General features: G+C 38.0%; 1 protein-coding gene across 7 annotated transcripts in view; it reads left to right on the top strand.

The window, feature by feature from the left end:
• The window catches only part of ADCY1 (adenylate cyclase 1), a 161,521-nt gene that overhangs the window by 66,902 nt on the left and 80,890 nt on the right, over window positions 1-13,729 (top strand). For all 7 annotated transcript variants that reach the window (XR_005259798.1, XM_038162996.1, XM_038163022.1 and 4 more), the window contains one exon: window positions 927-1,045. Coding sequence is in view for 6 of the 7 variants with exons in the window: in XM_038162996.1 (XP_038018924.1) it covers window positions 927-1,045 (119 nt within the window). In the remaining variant the exon portion in view is untranslated. The remainder of the gene's footprint in view (window positions 1-926; window positions 1,046-13,729) is intronic.

Genomic DNA, 13,729 nt, shown 5'->3' with positions numbered 1-13,729 from the left:
GAAACTAGCAGGTCTGATGGATAAACTTGGAAATGCATTTTAAATGGCAAGCATTTTCTGGGTGAAAATAAAATGAATGAATGTGTGCATGTAGGTAGGTATCTTGAGTACGTATCTAGGGACGCCTTACAACACCTAAAAACAGCAGCTGCAGATTTTCCAGATGGTACCTGTGAATGGGACAGAATATGTGGAAAACCTACATGGGCCTTTATAGTCAACACTGACAATATCCATAATATTAGAGACTCTTTTTATTGCAGATCAGTGACCAGTGCTAAAAATTTCTCTGTGAGTATAGCAAGAAGATGTGTTTAGCCAGGGTTTTGTACTGATGCAGTTCATTAAAGACATTGCCACACTGGCTAAGATGCCATTAAAACCATGCGTACTGTTCCACTGAATTTGACAGTGGATAAATCCATCATCCACTCTCACTGCTTAATAACCAGCTGTCATAGTCCTTGTAACGTAACACTTCCATTATATCCAGGAAGAAATAGAACACACAAAAGGATTGCAAATGATCCTGGGAAGTCTTTCTCAGACAGATAAATGCTGCTAAGAATAAAGTAAGTTGCTATTGTTAGAGCTGTAATGTTAATAAAAAATATGGAAAATTATATGCTTTTGAAGCTGGCTTTTTCAGCCTTTTTTTTGGGTTTGTTATAGGGGTTTGGTTTTTGGTGTTGTTTTTTTTTTTTTTTGTGGTTTTTTAGGATTGTTTGTTTTTTTTTAGTGCAGAAGATTTAAAAAAAGACACCCACACAGTTTGCAGGAGTTTAAGAGAAATGGTTCATATTATTTATGCTGCGGACATTTTAAGGAAAAAATTAAGAGAAAATTGTCCAGTTTGCTAGTTTAAAACTTTGAATAATGGTCACACACTATACCACAAAACTGATATTGCTTATGTTTTCTTTTAGGAACGTCTCTTGATGAGCCTTTTGCCCAGAAATGTTGCAATGGAAATGAAGGAAGACTTCCTGAAGCCTCCTGAAAGGATTTTCCACAAGATTTACATTCAAAGGCATGACAATGTTAGGTAGGATTGATGCAGCCCAGGAAATAAACTAAAGAACTAAGAATATTTAGTACAAGGACAATGATGCATAATTGCACTCAGGTTTCAGAGGAAAAAAAACAGGCAATAAAGTGAAGATTTATCATTTATACAGAGTGGAAGAATGGGTGCACTAGGAAGATTTAATAATCTTATCAGGAGATAAGCCTGAATCAATAAATGTCTTAAAATAGTAGTGCTGGGAGACTGACAGCTTTTTCCAAATGACTAGTCATTGGTTTTGTACTGTATTATGTTTTGGGTGAACAGGAGTATTTATTCTGCACGGTAGTTTTTGCACATTTATCTTTTTTTTATAGTAAGATTAATTACTTCTAAATTAATAGATTTTCCTGGGTAATAGCATGGAAACACAGAAAGAAAGTGTAATGCAAATGTAAAGAAATGTGTATTTGTGCACATCACATGAGCATTACCCCCCCAGAGATTATTGACTAAGGCTCAGTACTACTTCTTGCTCTTGTTTAGTAGTTGACTGTGTGCAAGTTCTGTCATTTATATTGCTTTTTCTTGAAGTGCATTCTTTTTTTTTATTCTTCTTTGCCTCCAGAACAAATTCCTTAAAGAACTTGTCTGTGTTTTATCACACTACTGCCAAGTGCCTTGCTTCCACATCAAAAACAGCATCAAAGAAGTTCAGTTGATGTCACCCTTTTACTAAACAAGGTGCAGTGTTAGTAAGTGATGCCACAGAGCTGCCTTGATTTGCATGGTGTACTCATGTAGCAAAGGAGTAAACTTCAGCACCTCCTCCTCTCCATCCTCCACTGCTAAGTTTCTTCTCTCAAGATTTAGTCTACCTCCCATTGAGCTGGCTTTAGTAAATGCAAGGACCACTTCCTAGTGACTAAGTTGTTGCAACTAAAAGCATTTCTGTCACTAAGGGAATCAGAGATATCTGTGATGAGACTGTTCAGAAGACTGCCAGATTAGGTCAGTTTTACACTGTAAAATTTAACATAACTGAATTATAAATTAGTAGTTTACTTCATGTTAATGGTTAAATCTTGCATAATATTAATCTCATGAGTTTGCTTACAAAACTTGGTCTTTAACAATCAGTTTAAAATTGGTTCTAAGTGCACACTACCCCAAAGCGATGCTGAAAATGATGTTGTTTACAGTATCTGATGGTTCTCAATTGTCAAGGTCTGACTTGAGAGCTCCTGAAGGACACATTCAAAACCTAAGTGAGCTGTCTTACTCCTTCACTTTCCCTTGTTCATGTCAAATGGTTTTATTCTGTTGCATTCCTCACCAACACCATTTGCACTTTTTTTTCTTTTTCTTGCCAGCCTTCCATCTTTGAATGATAACCTGTCTGTCTATTTGCAGTCAGTTTTTCTAATCAATCAGGCATGCCAGGTTTTGATGCTTGGGTGTCTTCTACTTTGACCCTTTGGTGATCACATTCCTTAATATACTTACAAAAATTGTTTCTAAAAATTATGTCCTCACAGTGCTATGAAACACATGTATGCTTCTGTTGGTTGCCCTTATATTCAGGGCCAAGGTAAGACTGATAGTTATATCATGATTAGTATATTTATATCTTGTATGTTTCACAAGTCTCTGCATTCATTACACTGTTTAGAGTCATCTTAGAAAGCATTGCTTTGCAGTTGATTATAGTGCTTCTGAGTCCTCTCTTTTGCTAAGATCTTTTTGAAATATAACCTCAGGAGTTGTCTTTTTTCCTACCTGGTGTTTTTTTCACATAACTGTTAAGACTTTTGTGGCTTATTCACTGCTTTGACGTAGAGTTCATGAAAGTTTTTGAATCAAAACGCCTTGTCTGGAGAGGTGATTTCATTCTCTGACATTAAGAAGGTACATTTGGGGCAAATGAAGCCCAAGTAAGATGGGGTCATTTTAATGTCACAGTAAGATCCTCAGGGAAGAGAACTGAAAATAGCAGACCTCCCTTCACTGTTTGTACTTATAAGAAACTCTATTGCCTTTTATTTCAGTAGTGCAGCTACTCTATAATCTATAATGATTTAAAAAATGGGGTGAAATGTGTCCAATAAATACCCAGCAGTCTGTGGCTAGCACATCCCAGTAGGCCAGAGTTTCACTGCAGAAGTTTTGTGACTGTGTAGATCAGAAGGATAAAGGGGAACTCCCAGCAGGTGCCACCCTGACACCAGTGTGAAGAACAGCACTACAGCATCCTTTTGGCAGGGCTGCTGGTGGCCAGTGCCAATAATAAGTGCTTGCTTAACTTTCTTAAGGAGATGGAAACAACATTTTTTTCTTTCTTCTGGGTAGTGGCAGTTCAGTGCTGTAACAGGTAAACCTGAGAGATCACTCCTATATTCTTGTGAATTGTCCTCTTCAGATTAAGTGAAGTGCTGCTCTGTAAAGTGCTGCTATTAAAACAAACCGACAAAAAGCCCCTCTATAATTCTATATTCCAGTGGTTTATAACTCCAAAGCTACACAGTGGAAAATAGAAAATAAGCTGCATTTTCTTTTTGCAATGCTTTCTTTTTCTCCCTGAAAATACCGGTAGTATCAGAACATTTTTCTTCAGAAAAGATAGTCTGAAGGAAGCATGCAATTAGTAGATTACATGATTTTTCCATTCCTTATCTGTTGAAAAACTAACAGCAAAAAAAATACACTCATAAGTATCAGAAAGCATCTGTTTCAGTCTTCTAAATAGCTGCCTGACAAAAAAGGCAAAGAATATTTAATCTTACATGTGGAAAAAATACATTCATACAGCTACTTTCTTTACTTCCTCCCAGAAAAGCATGTTACAGTGGAGATACACATATCTCTGTAAGAAGTGAATAATGGACTGGGGAAAAGTACTGGCATATTTCAGATAACCATGCAACTGCACTGGTTTATAAATTAGTTGGTGAATATTTTACCAGCTACCCAATAGCTGTTGAATGACTGCCTGCAACTCACTGTTCTCTGTCATGCTTTGATCAGCTCTTCCGAAATCTGTAGTATATCTGCTACCTTGTAAAGTTTTTGAACAGAATTGCTGTGCAGTAAAAAATGAGGGCATGCATTTTAAATGGAGACCAATAACCTAATGCAAATGCACTATGCAAAATAAGATATGCAAATACACATCCGATATAGCATTAGCCCAGTGAGGACAATAAACTCAACAATCAGAAAACTAAAATAATTACAACTAATAAAATATCTGTGGTTTATCAGAAGGAAATAATCTGTATACAGTCCACAAGCTGTTACAGTACACAGGCTACAGTACAAGTGGTTTTTACTGGGGTAGACCCAGACAAGGACTCCATGAAAGATGTGGGAACCAGATGTCAAGTTACACGTAAAGGCTACCCAACAGACCAGCTCTTCGGTGGTGCTCAGAAATATGTTTTGTAACATGGAGACATGCTTTCTCTAAGCTTAGGTTAAGAAATTTAAGATTAATATTTCTTTCTTGCCTTATTCATACAGGGCTAAGAAATTTACAGATCACATATGTAGGTACAGAGTCCATTGTAAAAGCTCACTAGTCCTGACTTAATCTCTCCATGGACCTATAATTCAATTATGAAAATTTCAAATTGAGTTTCAGCTCAAATATATGCCCTATATGGAAACCTCAGCACATTTTGTTGTTTGTCTCTTTTGGAATGGATGTTAAATATTCATGAAACTGTTTCAACTCATGGATGAATAAGGATATGGCTGGCTTCCTATATTAACACACAACTTCTTGCTTCATTCTATGACTCAAACAATGTTGAAGAGATAAAAAGAAAGTGAACATTGAACAACTAAAAATTTCTTGGGCCTCAGGTACAGCAGTTTCATTTAGCCTTATTTTTGCAAGCGTGAAATAGAACTGGACGCTTTGTAAGGAGAGATACTACTTTTAGGAAACACACTGCCTGATTTCAAAGCTACTAATAAAAAGATTCCTTGTGGCATTTTAGAGGTCCTTGAGACTCAATTTGAAGCCAGAAAACAATCTGCAGATATTTATGAGCAAATATCTGTGGTCTGTCCTGTCTTTCAGAAAACATCAGACCTTAAATAATTTTTTTTTATTTTAACTTGACCATTCTAACATTTTAAAAAGCTGTGATTGGGACGCCTATGGACAGACTTCTGTATCTAGTCGTTCTGAACTTGTAAGACTTCACAGTGAACTAGTTTTTGTGAATTATTATTATATAAAAAACACAGCCTCCCTTTGTTTTTATTTTTAACAGCCCTCTTTAATTTTAGAGAGCACATTTTTCTTAAACATTGAAGTGAGTCACACATAAAATCATTAATAAACTTCCCTTATGTTTTACCTTTGAGGCAAAAAGAGTCCTGCAGGTTACCTTCTGAGGCGCCATGTGCCATTAAAATACCACTTTTACTGTAAGTTGTACTTTAATTAAAGAAATGGCCTAAATGAAAATAAAAACCAGGGCATACAACCCGTCCTTATTTTGTAGAGCACTTGTTTATACAAGTGGCTCCACTGAAAACAGCAGGACTATTCAAGTGCACAAAGCACATGAATGAATACTCTTAAAACTGAACATTTACTACCTACAAGCTGTCAAATCTCTTGTGTAACTTGGCAGGACTTCTCCATCTGAATGCCCCATAGAGTGACATACAAAAGAGTTGCTCTGTCAATACTCACACTTGGGAAGCAGCTTAAATCTTTTAAACCAAGACGCAGGCTTTCTGCACTCAGTTCTAGCAGGTGCAGCTGCTTCCCGCTGCAGTGCAGGAGGACTGCAGTCACTGTTCAGGTGCTGGCTATGCCTACCTGCTGGGATCATGGGCGGAGAAAACAGGAATACAGAAGGTCCTGGAGTGATAACTCTGGGCTTGTTAACACAGAAATGTTTCAGATTGTCAAGAAGTATGAGATAATGATGTATGTAACTCAAATGCCAGTGCTGAACCAGTTTGTCCCTGTGACAGAGGAGAGAAATGTCTGTTTATACTGTTTCCTTTCTTGAACTTGTTCACTGTACTGCTGCTTGTCTTTTGTTCAGAATTTATATAATAACAGGTTAGAAAGATCTGTTGGTGTTTCAAACCAAATAGTCCAGGTTACTTTAAAAAAAAGTCCTCAGGAAACTTCCATTAAACATTGGAATAATGAAATCATAGAATGGTTTGAGTAGGATGGAGTCTTTAAAGATCATCCAGTCCAGTCTCTGTGTTTGAGCCAGGTTCATCTTTCACTACATAAGGTTGCTCAAAAGCTTACTGGCCCAAGGTTGAATATTTCTAGAGATGGGGTATCCACAGCTTCTCTGTGAAACCTGTTCCACCCTCCTAGTGAAGAATTTCTTCCTTGTATCTAATGTAAATCTACCCAGTTTTAGTTTAAAACCACTCCCACTTGTCTTACCAGTAGAGATCCAGATAAAAAGTCCATCTCCAGCTCTGTTGTATACCCCATTTAGGCTCTGGAAGGTTGCTATGTCTCCCTGGAGCCCTCTCTTCTCCAGGCTGAACAACCACACCCTGACCAGTCCATGTGTTTCCTGTGCTGAAAATTCAGGTGGGGTCTCATGAGAGAACAGAATCACCTCCCTCCACCTGCTGGCCACATTTCCTTTCATGTGTAACATGATACTTTTGGCTTTTTGGGCCACAAGCATACAGTGCTGACCCATGTCCAATATTTCATCCACCAGCACCCCCAAGCCCTCCTTAGCAGTGCTGGTCTTAATCTACTAATGCCTCAATTTGTATCCATGTTTGGGATTGCCCCAACCCAGGTGCAGGACCTTGCACATGGTCTTGTTGAACTTCATGGGGCTCACACAGGCCCACCTCTCTAGCCCATCCAGTCCCTTTGGATGGCATCCCTGCCCCCCAATGTTGTCAACCACACCATATAGCTAGGTGTCATTCATGAACTTGTAGATGGTGCACTAACTCCCTGTCTGTGTCATTAGCAAATAAGGAGTGGAATGAACAGTCAAAACAAAAACACTGCATTTCAATGATTACAAATCTATAGTTACACTTTATCTGTCATGTGCTTTGTTGCACTAGTCTGTGGGGAAAGCAGTCATACAAAATTTATGTCAATTTTAGCTTAGTTTATGTTTTAGTTAGTTTATATGTGTTTTCTGTGTGTGATGCTTAGCAGGAGCCCTTCATTGGTAACGGTAGATGTAATTCCTTGTAACACTTTACTTGAAAGAACTGTCATTACAGTATTTTTTTAAAAAATTATGTTTTCAGAAATCTAGATGCATTTCATTAAGAAAGAAGTATCATAAGATCAGAGGGACAGGCACATTGCAACAAGAAATATTCTATAACAAACTAAACTCCTCTGAAGAAATTTATATGTAAAATTGTTGACTTTTGCAGTTCCATAATCCCCTTCTTCAGATGATGCATATTTCAAAATCTTTGGGCTATAATTATTTTAAAATCATTTTGTTTTATTGATAACTAAAATAAGCTATTTGTATATAAAGTATTATTTATTAAAAATGGGTAGCTTTGTTAAAAATAAACTAATTTTCCTATTAAATGTAGAAGGTGACTATGTAAAAACAGGCCATGTTTTTAGTGGGGAGAATTTAAGCTACACTCTAAGATTCAATTAAAAATTGATTAAAAATTTATAACTAAATACTATCACACAAATGAAACCTAACAACTCCAGTAGTTTTACACTTCTTTTACTAGATGAGAGTAAGTGCAGTACGACTGGAGAGTAAACTTTCAGCCTTGCTATGGTTGTGCAGAAGAAGGAAGGCAATACTAATCCACGTGTAGCTGTATCAACAAGTGCTTATTGTGGTCATCTATGAGCAGGTGCTAGAGGACAAATGGAGATTTTAAGTCACAGAAAGAGTAACCATTTTACCTTGAGAGAGAAAACCAGTGAAAAAAGTGTGCCTTGCATCTCAAATAAAGCAATCAGAAGGAAATATTTCTAACTAGTCTCATTCTGCTACTCTCTTGCATTTCAGTTACACTCAGTATATGTTCTCTAAGTTTTTATAAGCAAGCAGACAGCCATAGGAGCAAGCAAGCCTCTAAACCAAGACAGCACTGCTCCTGAAACACAATGGCATCACGCAGACTTTAAAATCAAGTTCACAGAAGAAATTTGAGAAACCTCTGCTCAACTGGTTATTTTTCCCCCTAGGATATATTAGAATATTAATGTGGTGTTGCAACTTATGATTGCTAACAACTTGTCTGTCTAAAAACCAAAGTGATTTCAGTTTTTACCACATTAGCCAAACTTCCTAATCCTGTGAATTTACTGATAAAATCCTTGTATGATCGGTAAATGATGGTTTTACTTGCTTAGGCCATGGGACTCAGTTTGCCAGGCCTGGTTTACTAAGGGATTATAGGGCTCATCTGACAAAGAGATTAACTATCTTGGGTCAGGGACTTGCCAGACTAGTGCAGGGAGCTTTTATAAGATTAGTCAGAGGATGGGGGCACCTATTCCTTCTAGTCCTGACATTCAGGTGTCAACACCCTGAATGGATGCTTGGAACAGTGCAAAGGCATTCCAGATACTTCAGCCAGTGAGTCCGCTTTATCAGGGTTCTGGCTCAGACACCTCTATACAAATGCATGTAGTATGGCAAAGAAACAAGAGGAACTATAGATGTGCGCAGGCCTGTGTGGATATGATACCATGGGTGTGATGGAGACATGGTAGGATGGCTCCTATGACACAAGTTTTTAAATAGAAGGTTTTAGGCTTTTAAGCAAAGACAGGCAGGGGACATGAGAAGGGGATGTAGCCTCCATGTCAATAACCAGTTGGAGTGTATGGAACTACAGGGAGGGATAAGGATCCCACCAAGAAGAGCTTGTTGGTGAAGAGTAGAGGAAGGGCAGGGACAGGGGATGTTATAGGGGGGGTCTGCTATAGGCCACCCTGTCAGGAGGATGGTGTGGATGCAGCCCTCCATAGGCAGACAGAAGTGGCCTCATGCTCTCAAGCCCTGGTCCTCATGGGGGGTTTCAACCACTGTGATATCTGTTGGATGGACAGCACAGCAGGACATAATCCCCGAGGTTCCTCACATATGTCAACAGCAATTTATGTACACAAGCAGTTGAAGAGCCAACAAGAAGGTTCTGTACTGGACCTTGTGCTCACCCTGATGGAGCAGCTGGTGAGGAATGCTGTGCTCCAAGGCAGCCTTGGCTACAGCGATCAGAACATGGGGAGATTCAAGAACCTCAAGGCAGTGAGGAGGGTACACAGCAAGCTCACTTTGCTGGCAGACTTTGGCCTCTTCAAGGACCTGCTGAGTCCTGTCCCATGGGATAGAGCCCTGGATGGCAAAGGGTCCCAAGAATTCTGGCTGAATTTCAAGGATCACCTCTTCAAAGCTCAGGAAGAATGCATCCAACAAGGAGGAAATCAGGCAAAAATGCTAGGAGACCATCGTGGATGGATCAGGAGCTGCTGAGCAAACCCAGAGGAAAAAAAAAAAAAAGACTTTCAGGAAGTGGAAATGAGGATAGGTGGCCTGGAAAGGAAACAGGGGAATTGTACAGGAAGTTACGGACAAGGTTAGGGAAGCCAAGGCCCAGATAGAATTGAGTCTGGCCATGGATATTGAGGATATTGAGGGTAACAGAAAGGGCTTCTATAGATATGTTGCAAGCAAAAGAAAGACTAGGCATAACTTGGACTCTCTCCAATAGGAAATAGGAGACCTGGCTAGCCTGGACAAAGTTCTCTTTTCTCAGCTAGGCTGAGGTTCTCAACAATTTCTATGCCTCATTCTTCAACAGCAAGTGCCCCTGCCATGCCTCCCTGGTGAAAAAAGACAAATACAGGGACTGAGAGAATGAACACCTTGAGCCCGCTGCAAGAGAGGATCAGGTTCAAGACCATCTAAGGAGCCTGAATGTGCACAAGCCCATGGAACCTGAGTAGATTCATCTGTGAGCTCTGAGGGAACTGGCAGATAGTGCCTAATCCACTATCTATCATATTTGAAAAGTCATGTCAGTGAGGTTAAGTGAGTCCTTAATGACTGGAAATAAGGAAATATAACCCTGATTTCTAGAAAGGGGAAAGCAGAAAATATGGAAACCTATAGTCTAGTCAGTCTCATCTCTGTGCCATACAAGATCATGGAGCATTACTGAGCCCTGGGTTGTGAGGCAACACTAGCTGCAGCACTGTAAGAGCTACCTAGCCCTCCTAACCAACACCTTCACATTGCTTGTAAGGAAGAGCAGTTCTTGAATCACGTGCAAATTATGGTGCTGAGTAAGCAGAAGTAACATTTGTTCTTTGTTTCCCATTTCTTTCCACTTTCATTTCTCTTCTTTCATTAATAGTTGTAGTTTAAATGAGATTGGGTTTTTTTGGTTTTTCACCGAAGTGCCCAATGGCATTATTAATTCTGTGGAATCAAATTGTTTTATTGTGTGGAATTAAAGAAGGGACAGTTTCATCCCTGATTGTCATTAAGAAAAACAATTGTTAATTGGTAGCTTCTCACTTCTTGTTTCTATATATGCCAACATTTACATTTTTAAAAATAAAATTACTCGGCAATCATGATGAAGTGTTCCTTTTTATACCATACAATTATGAGGAATATTTCATGTATAAATAGTTTACTCTAGTTTAATCCTCTCTGAGGATGTGAACCTCCACAGCAATTACAGATTAAGTTACTGTGAAACAAGACTACTTTGCTCTTCAATGAGTATATCTGGAGGAGTGATTGATGGGCTTTAACATTGATGTCACTCCTGTAGCTGCTTCGTTCTAACTTTTCTGAGTATGTTAGACATGGCCTAAATTTAAAACTTTCAATATTTTTGTGTGAATAATATATCCAAAACAGAGGAAAGGGGATTTCAGTGCTAATGTGGAGACTTAGAATTTGAGAATATTTGAATACATTTGGCCATGGAAACAGTTTGGGTTTATGACTGGAATTCTGGCCCTGTATATCTTATAATTTCTCTCTTTAATACCATTATGATTTCATGGCCATAGCAAGAATTCAATTCTGTTGTCATTCCCTATGACTGACTTTGCCATCTCCTCATAAAAGCCTTCTTGTCCTTTACTTCCCAAAAACTGAGCAGAACACAGAGGGGAAAAAAGTTTATTGCATCAATTAGGTAATTTGGCTCCCCTTCACAGACCAAGATACTACTCTAATTTTTTTCAGATGTTGTACAGTGAGAGTATGTGTTGGTGCTGCCCCACAATACTTGTAGTACAAGTAATATGGGAAGAGGCTATAGATGGACACAGATGGGTGAAGAAATAGAAGAGATAATATTGGTCAGTTCACCAACTAAAATAAAATTAATCAGATGTTGAGCTTCAATGCCATTTTTTTGAATAGTAGAGCTCTATGTGTGTGTGCTCTCCTCAGCACTGCCACCCCTGAGAACAGACCATGGAAGCAGCAGGCTTGCAGTGCCACTTTGGGTAGGAAAATCCCCTGCTCCTCCACTGGCTGTTTCCTACCACTGTTGCTGCAAAATCAGGTCTAGTCCCTGGCATTTCAGCCTACTTTCAAACAAAGTGCAGCAGTTACTATGATTGTAATATTTCATGGTGGCAAAAAGGAGCAGATTTTCTTTAATAAAAGGAAGAACTTCTACTCACAGCATTTCCCCATCTGTGCCATGTCCAGACATGAGAGTTATGCTTTGCATATTTTAATTAAAAGAGTTGGCAATTTTGTAAAAACAAAGAAAGTGTAACAATGATCATATTACCTAACCTATTTAATAAGCTTTAAAATGTATACATGTAGTTAACTACAGTATTAAAAATTTCACAAGCAAAATTGAACATCTGTCTCTCAGCATACAATAATTACTTATTTTTAACTAGATTTTCAATGGTGTGTTCAGTTCTGTATTGTGGCTGCTTTTACGGACTTCACATTTTTGTACAATGACCAGTGTTTTGAATCAAGTGCTGAGGACTAAGTATTCTTTAAATGTTTAAAGGATTAGCAAGGATCTCATACTGACCTACTAAGGTACCTATATGTAAAACAACTTTCTTCTTAACTGAATGATTATGTAGGAACCTGTTTTCTATTTTCGGTGTTTTACTAATAGAGAGGTTTTGATCTAAGTGTATGTGTTAGTGATGTAATGGTTGCTCTGTTACCTGTTAAGACATAGTTTTCACAAACACAGAACATCTGTGGCTTGTATGTATATAGATGTTCCTCATTGCTAAAGACCATGGTAATGAGATAACATTGTTATTACCTTAAAGGCCTAACCCCCTCCCAGTGTCATGGGTTTTTTTTTTTTTTGCAAATGGACGTTGGTGCTGCTGGAAATATTACTGTTACTCTATGTGTGGTTAGACAGTGAAAAAAAGTGGACTACCATATTTAAAATGGAAATAGAAAAGTAAAACCAATCAAAATGTAAAATGTGTAGAATAGATGAGATGTAAAATGGCAGAGAGGCTATCAGACGTTATTTTTATAAAGTAACATCCACACTCCCCCTCCATGCTAATAGTATTGAATTAGTATCAGGAAACTACATGACATACTGGATTGCAGCAATTTTAGTTGTTGTTTTTTCCTCTGTGCCTTTTTAAACTTTGTAAGTTCTGATGTGAATTTAGGCCACAAAGAAAAACAGCCATAAAGCAAAAATGTATGAAAGACATTGATGCACATTTAAGTGTTTTTGAAAATCTTCAAGGAATTTAGGTAACTCTGAATTTCCAGAAAGCCCTAGGGCCATCAAACAACAAGAACATCAATAAAGAATTAAGAGAATAATTAGATCTTTCAGGGCTAATATGCAGGTGTTATTGAACTCTGTTAATGCATTTTACTTTACCCATTGCTTGACTGGTTCACTTTTATGATAGCAGAGATGTAAATCAGTAAAATTCAACAAATGCAAACTTTTTATTGTAAGAAGCCTTTTTGTTATGTTTAAACAGCATGGGAATGGAATAACTATTTTTTCCTTGAACCAGGGCAATCTTGAGCAAAGTTCTCATAAGGCATTCTTCAAGGAGTACTGAGTGGAGATACTTCCCCAAGGATTAAAATGACAACGTAAAGGCTGTGTTTGTAGACCTAAGTCTACAAACTGAACTTCAAATTGAACTTTGGATGAGTTGGTTTTGTGCTGGGATATGCTAGTTACCTGCTGTGGTGGACAAGGGATTTAAACAACTGGGTTAAATGAAACTATAGAAGTAGGATGTGAGTGAGGAGTTGTATTTGCCATTTTTTGTAACATATTAGGAATGTTGAGATTTGGTTATGAAGACTGGAAAACAGGACTTATTAGGTCTACTTTTCTAGTATTGCTTTTTTATCTTAAGAGTGAAGATTTGCTGAGGTGAATGGGAGCACATAATGTTTAATTCAAGATACAGTTAGCAAACTAAGTTTTACACTACATCAATTATACCTATGATATATATAATGGGATGGTTTATTAGTGCTTTCATAAATTGTTTGGTATTTCTAGTCTGGGTGTTGGAGATAAATGCAGTGTGTTCCTGCAGCTGATCCTGTGCTTCTACCAAAAGAAGGAATCTAAAGATTTGAAAGGATCACAGCACCATACTCTCTTGAGTTTTGTGACTTACACAAGAATTTTTATTCTGTCAATCACAATGGTACCTGCACTTATTTAAAATATCTCCCGTGATCAACACTGACTAGC

The sequence above is a fragment of the Motacilla alba genome, chromosome 2 (assembly GCF_015832195.1).
Source record: "Motacilla alba alba isolate MOTALB_02 chromosome 2, Motacilla_alba_V1.0_pri, whole genome shotgun sequence".
Lineage (NCBI taxonomy): Eukaryota > Metazoa > Chordata > Aves > Passeriformes > Motacillidae > Motacilla > Motacilla alba.
Note: the sequence above shows the minus strand (reverse complement) of the source record. Positions and strands in the feature narration are given on the sequence as shown.